At 44.7% G+C, this 20,711-nt stretch overlaps 1 protein-coding gene across 8 annotated transcripts in view; it reads right to left on the bottom strand.

Moving 5' to 3' along the window:
- Positions 1 to 401: 401 nt before the first annotated feature.
- The window catches only part of SLC13A2 (solute carrier family 13 member 2), a 40,533-nt gene continuing 20,223 nt past the window's right edge, over positions 402 to 20,711 (bottom strand). For all 8 annotated transcript variants that reach the window (XM_043530974.1, XM_043530976.1, XM_043530978.1 and 5 more), the window contains 11 exons: positions 18,270 to 18,398; positions 17,778 to 17,914; positions 15,970 to 16,196; positions 14,762 to 14,948; positions 13,096 to 13,218; positions 7,555 to 7,776; positions 7,190 to 7,302; positions 6,205 to 6,326; positions 3,972 to 4,133; positions 2,922 to 3,059; positions 402 to 1,521 (listed from right to left, as the gene is read on the bottom strand). In XM_043530974.1, the coding sequence (XP_043386909.1) occupies positions 1,384 to 1,521; positions 2,922 to 3,059; positions 3,972 to 4,133; positions 6,205 to 6,326; positions 7,190 to 7,302; positions 7,555 to 7,776; positions 13,096 to 13,218; positions 14,762 to 14,948; positions 15,970 to 16,196; positions 17,778 to 17,914; positions 18,270 to 18,398 (1,698 nt within the window). In that variant the 3' untranslated portion in view covers positions 402 to 1,383. The remainder of the gene's footprint in view (positions 1,522 to 2,921; positions 3,060 to 3,971; positions 4,134 to 6,204; positions 6,327 to 7,189; positions 7,303 to 7,554; positions 7,777 to 13,095; positions 13,219 to 14,761; positions 14,949 to 15,969; positions 16,197 to 17,777; positions 17,915 to 18,269; positions 18,399 to 20,711) is intronic.

Raw genomic sequence — 20,711 nt, 5'->3', positions numbered from 1 at the left:
ATGGAATTTTCAAAGGCACCTAAGTAGGTTAGATGCTAAACTCTCATTGATTTCAGTTTCAATGGCTGTTAGGCATTTAACCTGTTTAGGTGCTTTTGAAAATCCTTCCAGGTGCCCACGTGCATTGTTAGGTGCCTAAGCATCTTTAAAAATCTTCCCCTTCAGAATGTGGTAAGTCTCACTGAAAGTCAGTGCATGCTTACGTTCCTACATCACGTAGGCACTTCTGCAAATTGACCTGAAATCTGAAAACTAAGGGATATTCCATAATTGTTTTCTTGGTGTTAAAACAAAGGTTGGTTATGCTGGCCCTGCTGTGGGGAGGGGACAAGGGTTTGGGGAGCTGACGTGCAAGATGGCAGCAGAAAGATTGGTTTCTTATAGAAAAACTAGCCAGAATGTAGGATTTGCATACACATTCTTTAATTCAACCAATACTTTAGGAAACAAGAATTTTCCCATTCTCAGGAGAATGCTAGAGTTCATGTCATGTCGTTAAAGCGGGGTAGTCAACAGGTAGACCGCGGGCCAAATCCAGACTGCAAGACACTTTTGAATGGACCCCAAAATCTTTTTATGTACTTATTATATCATTATTGTTGTTATTTTTTTGTTATTTTCTCTGGAGTTTGGACCTTGACTTTACCTTGACCAACAAATTTGGACCTTGACAAAAAAATAGACTACCCCTGCACAGTTTTAGAGCCTCCCTAAATAGTCATAAAATTGATGTGCTAGTGAAAACAGCCTCTTACTTTCAGAAGCTCTTATGAACTTCACTTACAGAGTGAATTTTAAATAAATAAATTACAGAGAAATAGAAGGGTTAGATAGTGTTTTGATTTGTCCATAACTGTTACAATACATACGTTGCAGGACTGCTTGCAGATCATACTTACCGTTTTATGTTCACCATGCCCATGCACAAGCACACATACACAGAGAGGTCTGTATCTACAAGCAGAGGTTTCAAACACACACAGTTGCATACAAAACGTCAGGTGCAAATGTCTCCCTCCATCCTCTTACATACACTTCTCTGTCACACTTCTTTTCCTCTCCCTGCACACTCAAAACAAACTGAATTTTCAGGCAAAATCTGAGAGCTGATGGATGTCCCTGATACTGGGGGAAATTTCCCACTGGCTCTCAAGAGAGAGGTAGCCTGGGGACCCCAGCAAGGGTTGCACAGCACAAGGCTATATCTTTTGCCTACAGCAGAAGAGTCAGATAATTGTGTTGCTGTTAACATCTGGGTGACTTTTTTTCTAGATGTTGTGTCTGGTCCAGTACATCACCAAAGCTTGAGTAGATGGTGCTCCTGGTCAGAGTGAACGATATTGCTCCATCAGACACAATTATTGGTTCCATTGTCCATCTGTGTTATTTACAGGAAGCTGCTGACGTGCTGTTTGCCCATACTGGAAAGTGATTCAAATCGAATATGGGGTAGCCCCAGGTGTTTATGGCTAACATGATTGTCAGGACACCCAGGATGTTGAGAATACTCCCAGCTTTAGCCTAGAATTGTAAAGAAACAGTGTCATTAGTTTAAATGTCTGTTTTTTCTTTCCTCTCTGCTGATCAGGAATAGAGAGTTTGTATGGACAGCTTTTGTGGCTTGATCTGTAGATCCTTATTCTGGCTCCCAGGCTGGGCAGCCATGTCCATCTGAGGAGGATGGCCTGGGTGGAATGGCTCGGCTTTGTGCTGGGGACATAGAGGCTCAGGTGGGGAAGGGGTTGTAAATTTGGGATCCATTGATTCCTATAGCAGTGTGCAGGGCAAAACAAGCAGGAATCAAGGGATCGGATTCTGAGTGGAGCCTCTTCGAGGCATGCCACGTAGTTCTCAGCCTAGGGGGAAGGAGACCTGAGATGATTTTATGCCACCTTTATGCGATCCCAATTGTGAGCTGCTCTGGAGGCTGGAGTGGCCCCTGCATAGTGCTGTGTATGCTGTGTGCTGTGGCTTCTCCTCCAGCACACCTCTCCCAGCCCTACCAGCATGCCCCTACAGCAGGTCTTGTGAGGGATCCTCACAGTACAGTCAGTTCCTGCACTGGGGGCAATTCTTCCCCAACTTGCTCTGGGAATTTTAGAGCCACTGTATGCAGCTCTGGGCCTTTCGTCTGTCATAAATTAAACCCACGATATTTAATTTCAGTACCACTGTTTTTGCCTGTAGCTGATGCTAAATCACCTAACCCAGACCATTAATCTGGTTTTCTTATCAAACCCTCATTCACATCAGAGTAAACTGGGCTCCCTATCCTAGCTGTTAAGCAGACTGAGTATTTATTTGGATAGGGCTAAGTTTTTTCAGAAGTCCTGGAATCCTAGCCACACATTTATGCAGAACTTTCTTGATTTGGCATCTAGATCTGATGTTCACTTTGGGAGGGCAATGCTGCTGCCCTCAGATGTCCATTATAAAGATGCCCTCCTCTTTCTGTGCTATCGTGAGAAAGGGAAGTCCCGCCATGGTGGAATGGACTGAGTAACTGAGAGAGACAAATATCTGAGGCTTTGCCTAAGCAATGCAGAAGATTGTGCAGAAAAGCAGTAGGATAGGAACCCTTCTGCCATCACCACAGTTTACATTTAGTTTATCTGCGCAGCTACACACTTCCATTTCCCATCAATTCCCGGTTGCTGTTGGAGCAGCCTAAGAAACTCTTTCCCTGCAGTGTCTCTGACTGTTTTCTAAGAGCTCATTAGCAGCTCTTGTTCATATGGCTTGGCGTGTACTTCAGGGTCACAGTGACCTATGTTAATGCACAGGTCTATGCTCTTCATTCCATTTGATTTTAGCAGGGTCCAATCCGTTCTGTAATACCTTGTCAAGGAAAAACTAAGACAAAAAAGGAGAAAAGCAAAACACAGTGTAAATGAAAATCAGAGGGGTGCCCTGCTGCTCACCATGTCGATAACTTTGAGCTTTCCATAGGAGAAGGCAATGGCATTGGGAGGAGTAGCCACTGGGAGCATGAATGCCAATGATGCTGAGAGTGTGCACGGCAGAATGATGTAGAGCGGATTGAGGCAGATGGCTTGAGCCTGTGCAGGAGGTGAGAAGAAGGGAGACAGTTTTAATACCAGCAAAGTTCACAGGGAGTCTGGGCCAGAAGAATCTGGTTGTGTTTAGCCGTGACACATGTCCCATCCTTCCCTTTCCCAGACACTCCGGGACACTTTCCATCCTGCTTCAGAAGCTTCCAGTCACCCCTATTGTGCTCAGGAAGCAAGAGCTCCTTGTGACCAGCACACTGGGGTCCTGATCCTGCTTGAGGCATTTGGCCACTACTATAATATAAATTATTGTTCACAATTATCACAGTCCAATCCAAAATCAGTAAACAAAGGAAAAAAGTAATCAAAGTCATACGTCAAGAGCTAAGTAAATGTACCACTTGAAAAAGAGAGCCCCCAAGCTCTGAGAGGCAGTGGTTGGGTAAGAGGGTGAAAAATTACAGGTTAGTCGTACTGTTCAGTGTCTTATGCAAAATAAGTCTGGTGATTCTTACTCCAGTTCCAGATTTTCACATCATAAAACTACCCCCATAGTTGGCACTAGTGGTCTCCTTATAGCCACACTCAGTGGACCTGCAAAGGTTTGAATGGACCGTGGAAACTGATCTATGCTGTCACCCCTAGAGGTTATCCTGGAAAGTCATGATGAGGCACACTGATGTGGTAGTATGGGGAAGTTAACACTGCCGTTGTCTTCGTTGTGAATAAAAGGACTGCAGTTGCCTGGCCTATCAGTCCTGTTATTTTCACCTGCACACATTATTTTAGAAAGAATATATGTAATATATCTATAGCCTAAACCTTATCACGTGATCAAGGGCACGAGCCTATGGTTGGCTCTGTTAGAGTTTTTGAGTAACTGAGTAGGTTTGTACTTGGAACATGATAGAAGGTTCTGTTACTTTTCCTGCAGAAGCAATCTGAAAAGGTGGCACTTACCATGGAAGCCAGTATAGGAATGAAGAGGGTGGTGGTAGCCCCATTACTGGTGCATTCAGTGAAAGTGGCAACCAAGAGACATAACAGGAAAGCAATAGCGGGAGATGAGATATTCTGCAAAGGGGTCAATTTGCTACCTAACCATACAGACAAACCAGATTCCTGAAAGAGAGGGATGAAGAGAGGTCGGTCAGCACAGTGGACATGTCCTTGGGCAAGTACCATAACAGAGCTACACTCAATAAACATATTTCCCCTGCCAATCCCACTGCCTCACTCAAAGACTGCTCTCTGGAGAAAAGCAGCTAGTTTTTGTTCACAGGCAACAGAACTCAAGGGAATGAATAAGACACCCACACTTTTTTCATCCTAAAGCCACTGAGAGGGAAAGAATACTGTATTGTCCTTTTTGGTATAAAGGGCTTTTTTCCCATTACACTGTGCAGGGCATTAGTTGTACGTGATCACTACTTGGACCTGTCTCCTGTCCAAACAACAATCTCAGTCCATCTTTCTGACAGGCCCTTGTGGGCATCCAGCTGCCAACTTCAATGCAAGATAGTCAAAACTGAGTTCTTACTCCTTCTGACCCCTCCTCCTTCCTTTCTCAGTGACTGTGGACAACACCAGCATCCGCCCTGTTACTCAGGCCTGCAAGCGGATATCAGTTTTGACTTAGCTGTTTCTGCAGACTCACACACCCTGGCCATGTCTATATCTTGTTGCTTCTTCTTGAATAACGTCTCTGTGATCCAGCCTTTCCTCTGTCCACATAGCTAAAACTTGCAGGCATTCTCATCTCACATCTTGACTACTATGAGCTCCTCTGTTCTGGTCTTGACAAATGCCACCTTGCCCCTCCAGCCCCTCCAAATCCATTAAAAGCATTTCCACAAAGATGATCTTCCTGCCTTGTCACTCTGACCACATCCTCTCACTCTTTGCAGCCTTCCACTGACTTACTCTTTCCCACCACATCAAACACAAACAACTGTCTTCGCCTGTAACGTCCTTCGTGGCCTATCCCTGCTTTGTTTATGATCTCTTACACAGCATGGACCACCAGTGCTGCAAGTCTTTATTTCCTATTCATCAGATTGTTCCATAAACAGTTTCTCCAATGCCACATCTGGCGTATGAGGGTAGTTCCCCATTAAAATCTGCACAGTACTACATTATCCTCCTTCAAATCTCTCCTTAAACCTAACCCCTGCTGCAATGCCTACAAAACTCAACAATAACCAGGCTGTTGGTGTGCTGTGACCATTGCTTTACTACACTAATCATAATCCTCTCGCTGTTTCCTTGTGCTTCACCGCACCATCTGTTTGGTGTAGCCACCCGTTGTTTCTTGTGTTATATGAACATCTTTTTGTTATCGGTGTGTGCAATGCCGAGCAAAATAGGGCCCTAATCCCTGACTGGGGCTTCTAGTTGTTACCACAAAACAAATGATTATTTGTTAGAAATGGTGCTTTCTTGCGTTCAATTCAATTCAGTATCTCATTGTTCTAAATCAATTTCCAACATTTGGTTTCCAAATCTGAGGTGAGAGAGGAACAAGTTGTCCATGGTTGGCCCATCAATTGCGTATATTGCTACTCATAATGTTCTCCTAATCACAGTGAAAAAGCTTCTGACTTAGACTCTGCACTATGTTCTACCATCTTCCTTCGGTTCTTTTCTGTTCCATTTCACAGCCACGCTTGCTAACAAATGTATATGGGGATGGGGTCACACCTGCTGCACAACTTCTGTTTAATGGGAGGTGTCCGCATCAGGCGGCCTTTAGCCCAGCTGGCTACTAAGTGGCAACACTGCATTGCACAGATACAGCACTGAACAGTAAAGAAGCTTGAAATCATTTGGAATCCCATCATGGCAGATCTTGCCTGCCTGTGCCTCCTCACGCTTTGGCAACACTTGGGCAGCTTGTCATGCCAATAAGTCATCATTGAATTGCATTATTTGATGTGTTTGGCCCTTCCCACATGAGTCCCCTGCTCAGAATCACAGTTAGTTATTCTGCCTCCGTGGGTAGTGGCTGTGTCATCTGTGCGTAGCAGCAATAGGGACTCAGGAGCGAGCACAAGACGTGTTCGTAATGCTGGTCATGGACATTTGGTGCTACTAGAGTGCCCTCTGGTGTTCCACAGGGTGCAAAAAAACAAAGATAAAATAAAACCTTGTCCAGTTAGACAGATGTTTCCGGTAAGCAGACCGATGAAGTTACCTCACTGCCTTTGGCCAGGGCAAAGCCACCTCCCAGCAAAATCACAATGTTCCAGGGCATCTTCTGATTAACCGTCTTCCAGTCCAACAGAGCAGGGAGCACTGAAATCTGTCTTGTGCTATCTAAAATCCAGAACCAATCTGTGAGCCACAGGGATGGAGAGCACATACAGGGGAGCATCTCTGCACTCCACTCCCAGGGACAAGGGGAAAGTGTAAGCTGCAGCAGCTTTGTGGGCATTGGTCCAGCTGTTTCTTTAGTTGCTCTGGTGCACATTGCTCCTCTGACAAACAGAAACAGTGCCCACAGTATAGCCCTTCTCTCAGCTCCATGCTCCCAGTGTAGCTGAGAATTTGTACTAAGACACAGCAACACTACTAGTATCTGATGCCTGAGAGATTCCCCACCTCTTGCATTTCCCCCTGGGAGTGGAGAGCCGGAGCAACACGAGATGGGGTAGGGGAAAAACTTCCAATCAGTGAGATCTACTAGACTATGGGATTGTCTCCTAAAGGAAGTGACGGAAGCTTCATCACTTCAAACTTTTTAAACTAGACTAGAGAAAACATTAGTGAGTAGGTCGTAGGGAACTCGCCCTGACCCCCAGAAGGTGGAAGAATGGACTAGATGTGTGGGAACATATCCTCAGAGCTGCTAAGTATCCCCCCAGGAAATCTTATGTCTCCTCCTTGACTCTCCAGCTTCAGCAGTGATGATACATGCATATAATGCCCTTTGCTGGGCAGTGTCTCATTTAATTTATGTACCAGAAACGGAATCACTCTGTGATCAGCGAACTGCACAGTGGAAAGCATATAATTTCAGTCCTGCAGGAAACTCCAGACAGCTCTGAAGACACATCCCCAGCACTGTTCTTTGGCTCCTTGGAATTGTTCAGTGTTTGAAATTCCCTTTGTAAATCCAAGATGCAGGGAAACTTCCTGTGTCCTATTTTGATTTTCTGATGTACTGAGCTAGTTCTTACCTTGTTGTTGCACTTGCTGAGCCCTATTACGACATAGGTAGGTGGGGATCTCTGAAGGGATTAGGAACATCAAAAGTGAAATGAAGATGACAACTGTAGCATCAGTCACATAACTGCAAAAGATTGATCCAGAAATGAGTCTAGTATGTTTGGCGGGGGTATTGAAGGAGCTAGGGCAGCACAATCTGGGGCCAGATTTTACATCTGGATTTGGCATGGTACTGGCCAGAAGGCTAGGCCACAGACTTTGCAGGATTTATCCAGATGGGAACAGAGAAGGCAGGATGCTCTCCTGCATGCCCATACTGGATCTCTACTGTTCAGTGTTTGGCTGCTGTTTGGGGGGATGAGAAAAGCAATTATACCTTTTGCCATTCTTGTTGAAGACATTAGTTGCCCAGCCTGGCATGAACCCAGGGTCTCTGGTAAACCAAAGCACCACCAATAATAAGAAGAGGACTGTGACAGCTATCTCTGAAAATTTCATGGGGCCCAGCTTCTTGTGCTCATCCTTGATAACCCTGTAAGCCATTTTCCACTTTGCCTTCATAGACGCATTAGCTCCACAACCAAAATTATTCCGAAAGCTAGAATAAAACAGAGAAGCAGATGTCATAGCAATTCCCTGGGTATCTGCAGCATTTAAAAGAACATACTGAATTGGCATCCAAAGTCTGTACTTCTCGGAGTGCCAAAGCCACTGTTATTGATTTGTATGACCATAGCGCCCAGGAGCCCTCGTCAGGGACCAGGAGCCCATTGTGCCAGGTGCTGTACAGGCACAGAATAAAAAGACAGTCCCTGTGCCAAAGAGTGTACAGGCTAAATGTGAGACAAAAGACACTAGACAGACACAGAGAGAGAGAGACGGCAGGTACAAGGAAACAATGAGAAAATGGTCAGCTGTGGTCTCAGTGCACCATCAGGTTAACTGGTGTCAAGTTTTTTGTAGGCATTGAGGCAAAGGAGAGTTTTGAGGAGGGATTTGAAGGTGGAGAATGAGGTAGCTTTGAGGATGAATATGGACAGATCCTCATCAGTGTGAGGAGCAGCCTGGGAGAAAGCACCAAGGGCCTTGTTTGAACTTTTAACAAGTGGGCAATGGGGGCTGACATCATGGGCCCATTGGAGGCAGGAGCTGACATTTCAGTAGTGAATAAAAGATGATAGGTGGGGTGAAGACAGGTTGTAAAAGGTCTGTGAAGTGAAGACAAGCAGCTTTTGTACGATGCGACAGAGAAAAGGGGAGCCAGTGGAAGGATTCAAGAAGAGGGATGATGTGCTTATAGTAACCAGTTAGGAAAGTGATCTTTGCAGCAGCATTCTGAATGGATAGGAGCAGGGCAAGGCTGCATTTGTCAAGATGAGAGAGAAGGTTGTTACGGTAATGGAGATGTGAGATGCTAAGAGTATTAGCTGCATGGATGGATAGGAACGGTTGTATCTTAGAGATGTCATGCAGAAAGAATCGGCAAGATTTAGACATAGTCTGGATGTGAAGATCTAGTTGTTGAAGATGGTACCAAGGTTATGGGCCTGAATGACAGACAGGCGGGGAACAGGTCATGAGAGACTTTGCCAAGAGTGGTTTTGGTGGAGTGGAAGTTGGCAGAAGCCAGATTGGAGAGGATCTAGGATGGAACTGGAGGAGAGGAACTCAAGATAGTGATTGTAGACAGTGCATTCAATGAGCTTAGAGATGACAGGGAGAAAGGGCAGTAGCTGGAGAGGCAAGTGGGCTCAAAGATGTTGGGAGAAGGGGGTTAAGATGGGAGAGACAAAAGGTATTGCTACACTTTGGGATGGAGGTGTAATTTCCAGTTTGGGAAGACATTCCCAGGCTAGCTCTGATCAAACTAGTGCACTAAAAACAGAAATGTAGCCACAGCAGCACAATGGATGGGAGGGGCTAGGTGCCCTGACTTCATAAGAACATAAGAATGGCATATGGGTCAGAGATGGTCCACCTAGCCCAGTATTCTGTCTTCCAACAGTGGCTGGTGCTAGATGTCTCAGAAGGAATGAGCAGAACTGGGCAGTTATCAAGTGATCCCTCCCCTGTCAACCAGTTGCAGCTTCTAGCAGTCAAAGCTTTAGGGACACCCAGTGCATGGGTTGTGTCCCTGCCGAGCCTGGCAAATAGCGATTGATGGGCCTAGCCTCCATGAACTTATCTAGTTTTTTTTTTAACCCAGTTATACTTTTGGCCTTCACAACATCTCCTGGCAACGAGTTCCACAGATTGGCTGTGCATTGTGTGAAGAAATACTTCCTTGTATTTGTTTTACACCTGCTGTTTATTACTTTCATTCAGTGACCCCTGATTCTTGTCTTATGAAAAGGAGTCAGTAACACTTCCTGATTCACTTTCTCCCCATCAGTCATGATTTTATGGGCCTCTGTCATACCCCCCATCGTCACTGTTTTCTAAGCTGAACAGTCCCAGTCTTTTTACTCTCTCCTCACATGGAATCTATTCCAGACCCCGATTCATTTTCGTTGCCCTTCTTTGTACCTTTTTCAATTTTAATATATCTTTTTTGAGGTGGGGCAACCAGAACTGCATGGAGTACCAAGGTGTGGGCGTACCAAAGATTTATATAGTGGCATTATGATATTTGCTGTCTTATTATCTATCCTTTTCCTAATGGTTCCTAACATGCTCTTAGTTTTTTTGACTGCTGCTGCACACTGAGCACATATTTTCAGATAGAGATCTTGGCGTCATCGTGGATAGTTTTCTTGAGAGGTATCAGCTAATTTTGACCCCATAATTTGGTATGTTTGGATTATGTTTTCCAATGTGCATTACTTTGCAGTTATTGACACTGAATTTCATCTGCTGGTTTGTTGCCTAGTCGCCCAGTTTTGTGAGATCCCTTTGTAACTTTTAACAATCATCTTTGGCTTAACTGTCTTGAGTAATTTAGTATCATCTGTGAACTCTGCCCACCTCACTGTTTACCCTTTTTCCTAGAAAGAACAGGAGGACTTGTGGCACCTTAGAGACTAACCAATTTATTTGAGCATAAGCTTTCGTGAGCTACAGCTCACTTCATCGGATGCATCCAATGAAGTGAGCTGTAGCTCACAAAAGCTTATGCTCAAATAAACTGGTTAGTCTCTAAGGTGCCACAAGTACTCCTTTTCTTTTTGCGAATACAGACTAACACAGCTGTTACTCTGAAACCTTTTTCCTAGATCATTTATGAATTTGTTGAGTAGGACTGGTTCCAGTACAGACCTCTGGGGGACCCTCCTATTTACCTCTTTCCATGGTGAAAACTGACCATTTATTCCTACTCTTTTAACCAGTTTCCAATCTTTTAACCAGTTACTGATCCATGAGAGGACCTTCCCTCTTATCCCATGACTGCTCACTTTGCTTAAAAGCTTTTAGTGTGGGACCTTGTAAAATGCTTTCTGAAAATCCAAGTACACTATATCAACTGAATCACCCTTGTCCATATGCTTGTTGACACCCTGAAAGAATTTAAATAGATTGATGAGGCATGATTTCCCTTTACAAAAGCTGTGTTGACTCTTCCCCCACATATCTTATTCATCTATGTGTCTGATAATTCTGTTCTTTATTATAGTTACCTGGTAATGAAGTTAGGCTTATTGGCCTGTAATTGCCAGGAGCAGCTCTGGAGTCTTTTTTAAAAATCGCTGTTTAAAAATCTGGCACAGAGGCTGATTTAAGTGATAGGTTACATACCATAGTTAGGAGTTCTCCAGTTTCCTGAGTTCCTTCAGAACTGTTGAGTGATACTCTCTGGTCCTGGTGACTTATTACTGTTTAGTTTATCAATTTGTTCCAAAACCTCCTCTAATGACACCTCAAATCTGGGACAGTTCCTCAGATTTGTCACCTAAAAAGAATGGCTCAGGTGTGGGAATCTCCCTCACAACCTCTGCAGTGAAGACTGATGCAAAGAATTCATTTAGCTTCTCTGCAATGGTCTTGTCTTCCTTGAGTGCTCCTTTAGCACCTTGATCTTGCAGTGCCCCCACTGACTGTTTGTCAGGCTTCCTGCTTCTACTGTACTTACAAATTTAGCTGTTAGTTTTTGTCTCCCTTTCTCTGCTCTTTAAATTCTTTTTTGGCCTGCCTAATTATGCGTTTACACGTGACTTGCCAAAGTTTATGTTCCTTTCTGTTTTCCTCAGTAGGATTTGACTTCCAGTTTGTAAAGGAGGCCTTTTTGCCTCTCATGGCCTCTTTTACTCTGCTGTTTAGGCATGGTGGCAATTTTTTGATCTTCTTACTATTTTTTTTCTTCTAATTTTGATTCAGAGTATACATTTAGTTTGAGCTTCTAGTATGGTGGTTTTAAAGAGTTTCCATGCAGCTTGCAGGCATTTCACTCTTGTGACTGTTCCTTTTAATTTCCTTTCAACTACTTTCCTCATTTTTGTGTAGCTCCCCTTTTTGAAGTTAAATGCTACTGTGGCAGGTTTCTTTGGTATTTTCCCCCCAGAAGGATGTTACATTTAACTACCTTATGGCCGGTATTACTTATCAGTTCAGCTATAGTCACCTCTTGGACCAGATCCTGTACTCCACTTAGGACTAAGTCAAGAACTGCCTCTCCCCTTGTGGATTCCAGGACTAGCTGCTCCAAGAAGCAGTCATTAATGATATCTAGAAAGTTTATCTCTGCATCCTGTTCTGAGGTGATATATATGTAGTCAATATGGGGATAGTTGAAATTGCTCATAATTTTCGGGTTTTCTTTTTTTGTAGCCTCTCCCTGAGCATTTCACAGTCACCATCACCATCCTGGTCAGCGAGTCAATAGTATTTTCCTTCCGCTATACGCTTATTATTCAAGCATGGAATTTCTTTCCATAGATATTCTATGGTACTCCATTTAAGATTTTTATTATATTTGACTCTATATTTTCTTTCACATGTAGAGCCACTCCCCCAAGAGTGTGACCATATTTTGTACCTTGATATTACTGTCTCCTATTGATTGTCGTTGTTCCACCAAGTTTCTGTGATGCCTGTTATATCAATATCCTCATTTAATACCAGGCCCTCAAGTTCACCCATCTTTTTATTTAGACTTCTAGCATTTGTATACAAGCACTTAAAAATGTGTCACTATTTAGCTGTCTGCCTTCATGTGATGGAATTGAATGGGACTCTTTTGTTTGACTGTTTCTCTGCAGTTCCTACCCGTATGGGTAAGTGGTAAGTGGATTTCCTGGGGAATCCTTGGGGAGTGGATAATACAAATTCTCTGATTATGCAAAACCCCTCCTTTTGAAGCTATGTCCAAAGGAGAGGGTGACTGCTGGGTGATTACCAGTTCCTGGAGATTGGAGATCAAAGGCCCCAGATGTATAAAGAAACAGCTGATCTGCTCAGTCTGGGTGCTGGTTCCAGATCTAAAGACCGTTAGGAACATGTAAACACAGGCAAAATCCTGCTGTGGGGTTTGAAGCAATGACCCCCATGTTGAAGTTGGGAGTGACCTCTGGTAAGCTTTTTACCATGCAGATAGTTTCTTTTATTGTATTTATATGCATTCTCTGTAATGCTTTTACATTCAGAATAAATATGCTTGCTTAGAATGAGCTGAGCGGTAACTTGTCACTGGTCATAGACTTGGAGAGAAAGCAAAGCCCAGGCGCTGACCTTTAGGCAGACTGGCTTGCTAGGGATATCACAGTGTAGATCAGGGAGTGTGCAGCCTTAAAACCCCTGGTCAGAAGGGAGTTGGACAAGGATTCCTATCCAGAAAAAGGTGATGGCTGGAGATCTGAAACACGACTGGGAACTCCTGGAGCAGATCACAGAGCAAGGAATATAGGTGTAGTTACTCTGAAACTGTGACAGGATCAATGGCAGAAGCATCAATTTATATTTGTTTCAATGAGCATAAAGTACTTACTCAAATCCCAAGAACATTATCTGGAGCCAAATCCAGGAAAGAGCCAACAACAGTAACATGGTAGGGAAAGCAAACATGAACCAGGAAGCGAAGTTCACCACATTGTTATTGGCAGGAAAGAGCCTGGAAGTATAAACAGATGTCACCTCTACAACTGCACTAATTTCTGCCTCATAATCTGTGGCCCAGACAGGAGAGGGGGCTGTGGGGCCAGACCAAAAACGATCTTGTCCTGGTTCTCCCTTCCTCAGAGTAGTGTCAAATTTATTTTGTCCTTCTCTGCTTTGGCCCCAGCCCAAGGTTACTGATGTAAGCAGTGTCAGGATGAGCTCCACCCTGACATCTGGTGGTGAGGTGTGGCAAGTTGTGGAAAAGAACTTCAGGGGCTGATCTCATTTGCATAGGCACACCCACCCCGCCTAGAATGAGGCCATAGCTGCCCAAATGTTCACTTTGGCTGCTGTGGGATCCCCAGTGTCTCTGTTATTGGGGCAGGAAGAATAAATTGTTATTACCCTGATTATGGGAACTGTGCTTGGAACTGTACTTGGCCTTTTGTTATGATGGAGGGACTCACCATCAACTAAGTAGCACTCGCTAGGCAAGGGTCATTGGTTCCAAAACTCTGTGAATTGAGAGAGGCTGGGGACAAGTATTAATACTTGGTGGCATGGGCCCCTTGGTGAGGGCCTTACATGCTAATTGCACTTTCTCCTCTCTCCACTGTGGAATATCAGAGCTAATTTTGATTCCATTAGGAGTCTAGTTACAGGCTGCTGAGCTCACTTTGGGCTAATGGTGCACTAGCACTGAGGCTCCCCTACTACAAGCTGAATTCACCAAAGAGCTGAAATCACTGAGCGTTGTGTTAAGTAGTGGGGGAGCCTGAAGATATATTGTGGAGCAGTTTGCGGGACGGCTGGAGTGTCTTGTGGACAGGCTGGTGGAGCAGTTCATAGGACAGCGGGAGCTGCTTGTGGGACGCGGAGTGGAGCACTTTGTGGGACGGCGGGAGCTTGTGAGCCGCAGAGCAGAGCCGAGTGAAGCAGTTCGTGGGGCGGCTGGTGGAGCAGAGCGAAGGCCTATGGAGCTGTGGGGCGGTCAGCTTCAGATCATGTAAGGTGCCCCTTACCTCTCTCTCCTCCCCCACCCCCCATCTCCACCCAGGTTGGGAGGTAAAGCTCTGCAGATAAACTTTTGAACTCTGGGGCTGCCCTGACCAGGGACAGAGACTTTTGGGTCACTGGACTTTTGGGACTTTGGGTGATTTGGGGTTGCTGGACTCAAGAACCAAAGGGAAAGGGCATGCCCCAATTTGCTTGGGGTGGGTTTATTGCTCATGGGTTGTGTTATGAATCCTGTTGGTGGTATTTCCCCAACATAATGCCACATTGTTTCTCTCTGTTATTAAAAGGCTTTTTGCTACACTCAGACTATGTGCTTGCGAGAGGGGAAGTATTGCCTCTTGGAGGCGCCCAGCGGGGGTGGTATATATTTGTCCCAGGTCACTGGGTGGGGGCTCGAGCCGGTTTGCATTGTGTTATTGGAATGGATCCCCTAGATATTGAACCCGGCCCTTGTTGCTGCCAACTCTGATGGGCAGAAGGGTTACACTACTAACAGACAGCAATTCTGGGGGTGCAGTCCCAAACCCCTCTGTACTCACTGATCAATCTGTCCCTTCATCACCAGGTTGGGGGTAGTACCAGTCAGGGTTGCGATCCCTCCAATACTGGCCGCATAACAAACAGAGAGGCTCATTCCCTTGCAAAATGTCAGGTGCTTCTCCTCTTCCAGCTGCTTCACGTCTTTCAGTTTCTCCTCTTCCTCCACTGTCAGCACATGTCCATTGTCTGGGTTCAGAGGCAGGAACAGGAGAAGAGTTGCACAAGCTGGGCTAGACAGGAATTGGGAAGGTTGTTGGGCCTGCTCAACAAAGTATTTCCAGTTTAGGAAACACCAGGCTACCCCAAGATGAGGAATGGCATCGAGACATGGTCATTTCAGGGCAGACTTTGGCAGTTCCCTGAGCCTCTGTCCCATTTTGTGTTTGCATTGATACAAAATCCGATGAAAAGAGGTTTTTTGAGAAAATTGGAATAATACACAAAATGTGAGTGTGTGATAACACCACATGGCTACACCATGCAAACACTAGTAACTGGACTCAGCAATGTCTGAACTTGTGGGAGGAAGTGGGAGAAGAAAACACATTCAGGAACACAGGCAACTGGAGAACAGGCAGCTCATCCCACATCAGGACCTGATTAAAAAAAGCTTGTGATTGAAATTCAGGGATACTTGAGTAGAATCAAGGGGTCAGAAAAGAAGAGAAAGTCTGATAAAGAAAGGGAGCTGCCTGTTCACAAATTCATAGATTTTAAGGCCAGTAGGAGATCATTGTGATCTTCTAACATGACCTCCTTCATGAAACAGGCCAGAGAACTGCACACTGCCATCCATGTATCAAGCCCAATTATTTGTGGTTGAGGTACAGTATATATTTTTAGAAAGACAACCAACTTGATTTAGGGAATCCAAGTGATGGAGAATTTGATACCTCCCTATGACCGTTACTCCAGTGATTAATTACCCTCACTTAAAATTTGCATCTTATTTCCAGTTTGAATTTTTCAGACTTCAGCTTCCATCCACTGGGTCTTGTTATACCTTTTTTTGCGAGATTAAAGAGTTATCTCATATCAGAAATCTTCTCTGATATAGTCTGGATGCTATAGACATCTTCCTCCCTTATTAAGTTAAAATTTAGAAGCAGGGATGAGTGTTGAGGCCAGAAGCACCTAAGATGGAGATGGAGAGGGCACCTGCATATCCTTCATTACCCTAAAGAAGAAAACGCCTACAGCTACGCACCTTGTGTTTGTGTCTCTTGAGGGGAATCTGATTTATCTGGTGCTTCCTGCAGCTCGAAGGCTTTGTTGATGCTCTCAGCCACATGCCCAGCTGGGCTGGTCTCCTGCTCTGACTCGTGCAGCTGCTCCAGTACAGCGTGGGCTATTGGTATCATCATGGCCGTGGTGGCAGTATTGCTGATCCACATGGACAGAAAAGCAGTGACAGACATGAAGCCCATAAACAGCCTGCAATTAAGAGGATTATGTGAAGCTCACTTCAGAAGTCAAGGGCACAGTCTTTCCTCACAGTGCTCCATTACCCCATTTCTCTCCCACTCCACAGACACAAAGAAGGACAAAATTATCTTCAATTCTCTCAATCACTTAATGGCCTGGATTTTGTTGGCATGTAAATTTGCTACTAGCCCAGGTTCTTCTCAGGGGAGGAGGGAGGATGAAAGGCAGGGAAGAAGAGGGAGTCTAGGAGAGGATGGAGAGAAAAGAGGAGGAGAGGTTTCCAGGAGAAAAAGATACATATGGCAACAGCATGTTTGACAGGATCCATTAGTGATTGCACTGAAAACCATTCCATTCTGTGGCTAGAATTCTGTATAGGTTTTATTGTGGTATAAAGACTGTCCTGTCAGCTCCTGTTCCTCTGGGGAAATGCATTAATTAGCTGTTGACTAGCTAATGTGTCCTGGACTGGGGTACAGGGCACGGCCAGGGTGAGCATTTCCAGTGGTGGATCTCCTTGTACAGAGAGCTCTCTTTGTTAGGAAACGAAGTTAGCACTAGGGGAGAATAGCAGCACAGAGCTTTTGGCTTGTAATGTACAGTACATCCCACGCAGAATGGTACCAAGGCCATGCATGGGCAGAGGGCCCTTAACACAAGATGAGATGAAGTTTGCCCAGCTGAACAGATCTGAAATTGGGGTGATAGTGACCTGGGGGACAGCTAATTGTATAACACTGTCACCTGGGAGAGAATTTATTTTTGAGCCCAGATAGTGATCAGTTAACATTGTTAAGCTTGAGAATCAGTAATCTTTGTAATTTATCCCACCTCTTATCACTGCAGTTTCTGTTCTGATTCATATAAAAGTCTAGTCCTCCTTTGGATCTTACTACATTATTTTACAGCAATGAGATACACAAGCTAATTACAAATTATGTACAAAAGTGTTTTGGGTTTTATTTATTTTTATCCTATTGTCTTATAACATCCTCAACTGTTCCCTTGTTCTTGTGGTATGGGACAAACTAGATAGGATCATATAGCTTTCTCTGTATATTTTATAGACCTCTGTAATTTTGCCTTACAATTATCATTCAAAACCAAATTGCGCCTGGTTTTCTAATCTCTTTAAATACAGATACCCCAGTCCCCACTCAGGATCATAATCATTAACACAGTGCTTTTCTATGGGTCTGGTTATGCTGTTCCCTTTCTCACTGTCATGTAGCTACATAATATTAAATATTTCTTATTAAGTCAGTCCTTCCATCCAATATATAGACAGGGGAAAGAAAGAGAGCTGGCTGCAGTACACATCGGAGAACACAGGAGTTCATTACTCATATCACACATCACACAGGAGACTGCCAAACCCCACATAACCTTCTGGCTGAAATGAGATGAGAACGAAATGCAAACAAAGAGCCCGAATCAAGACAGCTCTTAAATGATGGACATTGGCATGTACTTTGGTGCTTTCCTGAATCAGGAATGAAAAGATTTCCAAACTCCTTCCCTGGGTGGAATCTGGTCTTCTCACTGACTGCCCCACCCCCACCCCCGCCCACTTCTGAGGTTCTCACTCACAGGGCTGGTCTGACCCCAAGGATTAACAAGACCCCCAGGGCGATGCGCTTGTGTAGGTTGCAGTGTTCAACAGCAATGGCCACCATCAGCCCCCCGATGAAGAGCATGTTGGTGTCCTTCAGATACTCCATACAGACCTGTAACAGAAAACAGGGGAGAGAAAACAGTCAGAGAGAGAGGCCAGACAGTCAGAGAGAAAACATTTACTGAAGGAGGGTCAGAGACACTGTTATGCAGGTTACATGCATCCCATACTGCTAATAATTTTCCTTTGGTTTCACTTCTGGAGCTGGATCCAGCATTCATTCCAGGGGGGCAGAGAAATTCTTTGTTCTGTGAACCTTCTCTCTGCGTGCCAGTCATGCAGTTTCCTCCCGCTCAACACTGCGTGTTGGAACCATCCTGTCCCTGCAGACTGACCAGATGAGAGACATCCAGACACACTGAGAGAAATTGATGGGGACGCAGATAGGTAAGAGCCAGATCTCTTACTTTAGTTGAATCCATTATGTTCATGAGCGGGAATAGCACGACAGGAAAAAGGGCAGTAACACCCAATGGCAGGACTTCCATACACCAGAACGCCGCCATCAGGATGATAACATAACCACATCGGGCTTCCTGAAAGAGAATGCGCACAATCAGAGCACACTGCACAGCTGACTGAGACACTAGCCCACAAGCTTATTCATACGCTCTTACTAAGCATTCAGTCAGAGGCCTGCTTCTAGCCTCTTTCTCCCAACTGTGCCCCAGGTAGAGAAGGGGAACAGATCCCACTTATCTGCCTCCTGTCATGGAGAAAAGGGCAAAGCATTCAGTGACCTTGTCAGAGATCTGGGATAGAAATAAGGGGGCAGCATCTACGGTGTCCTTGTGGAAGAGCCTTTACAAGGAAACGCAAAACTTATACACAGAAAAAGAAATATATCACTGACTTTGAACCCTGCCCAGATAAGAGGCGGAAGTTCTGAACAGACTCCTTGATTTTGCTGATGGTAGCAACTTCTCCCTGATTTGCTTCTGTCTTTGAATGATTGAACAGCTCAGTTAGTCTTTGGTTCAGTTCACTTTTCTCCCGACCTGTTTCATGCAGTGGCCCAGATGAACTCTGATTGGTTTCCGCAGCCTTGATTTCTAGCATTGTAAATCATTATATGTTTACTTTTCATTTGATTTTTCACAATTAGCCGCAGCCTTTGCACAGGCTAATTGACAAACTATAATCACAGTTCAACTTCAGTTCCTAATCACTGGGATTTCTTTTTTTATTTTGTATTGTTGTAAAATGCCCTTTGCAATTCACAAAATTATCCAAAAGCTTCTTCCTTCCCCATGGTGAAACGATCCCAACGTTTGTTTCCTACCCTTTCTCCAGGGGACTTTGGCTTACTTCTGCTCTGGAAGACCATTCCAGCTTCTAAATTAAACATATTTACTTCATTACATCACCTCAAGGTGATCTGAAATAGCATGTTGCATGGGGATTCTTTCCTTGGGGAGAGGAAGGGACCATGGGCTGTAAGGTGCCCTCTCCAGACAAGGGGTCTCTTTTACCAGTGCGTTACTCCAGTTTTTATGACATGCCTGCATTTATTTCGGTGTAGTTCCTCAGGTGGTAACACAGTGGTGACTCAGGCCCGAGGGAAGGAATCAGCCTTGTGGTGGGGACTGAGGGGAGGTGGCTTACATCTCCCTCATTCTGCGACTGACTCAGAAGTGTGGGTCAATGCTGGAAAGCGTGACTAGCAGGAAGTTTGCAGAGGGATTTGAAGAAGGAAAGAGTTATGTGGAATCTGGAATCGAGATAATTTCAAACCTATCTGGCAATGTGGGAGACGGCACAGAGATCTTCTGGAGAATGCTCTAAAGGGAGTGGGACGGAATGGTCTGAGCACAGCGTCCAAGTAGAAGAATAGCACTAGACAAAAGCTGAGAAGCAGGCACGGACAGACCCATGAAGACCCAGGAAAGCAAGAGGCAAGCATGACTGTGGCATGGAAAGAGATGGAGAGCTTGTGATGTGGAAGGATGAAAGGTGAGATTGAGTAGGCCAGAGAGTAGAAAGTTGCAGTACTTTAGGTAGAGATTACCAGGTCCTGGATAAGGGTTTCAGCAGCAGGAATGGGGGGAAGAGAGGGATTTCTGAGGAACGGATAGATTTTGGTCCCCCATATTCAGTGGCAACCACAGAAACTTTAAAAAGTGCAGTTCCCTAGTTAAATATTCCATCAAGCCGAACATTAATTGGAGTTTCCCAATGTTGATTAATCCATCTCTCCCATTTAGTGTACCTGTGAGAAGCCACTGGGTTCTCTTGGCAAAGCTGTCAGTGAGAATCCCTGGCAAGTCCTGGGATGCTGACACATTCCACCTGCACAGGGTCACCTCCAATAAAGCTTGTCAGGAACACAGTGACAGGAAAGGGGGAGTAGTGGGGGCCTAATAATATTTCACATTGTATGGCTCCAACCCAGGGACAGTGAAGAATTCAGTGATTATGGGCCTTGGTTTAGACTCTCTCCTCAGAACATTCCCCCACATCCTACTCCATTGGGATTTATAAAAACGAAAAATAGAAACTGTCTGGAGGCCTGGAAAAGGGATATCAGTGCTACTGGCAACCAGCGGGGCCATCAGTTATCCCCAGGGACAGAGATACTTCTTTCTCCATTCATACACCCTCCACTCTAGATCTTGCACATCCTGCTACTGCTCCGGTTTCAGAGTAACAGCCTGTGTTAGTCTGTATTCGCAAAAAGAAAAGGAGGACTTGTGGCACCTTAGAGACTAACCAATTTATTTGAGCATAAGCTTTCGTGAGCTACAGCTCCCTTCATCGGATGCATACTGTGGAAAGTAAAGTATAGAAAGTATAGAAGATCTTCTATACTTTCCACAGTATGCATCCGATGAAGGGAGCTGTAGCTCACG

Source organism: Chelonia mydas, chromosome 17 (genome assembly GCF_015237465.2).
Source record: "Chelonia mydas isolate rCheMyd1 chromosome 17, rCheMyd1.pri.v2, whole genome shotgun sequence".
In the NCBI taxonomy this organism is placed as follows: domain Eukaryota; kingdom Metazoa; phylum Chordata; order Testudines; family Cheloniidae; genus Chelonia; species Chelonia mydas.
The sequence above is the reverse complement of the archived record's forward strand: the minus strand, read 5'-3'. Positions and strand labels throughout refer to the sequence as shown.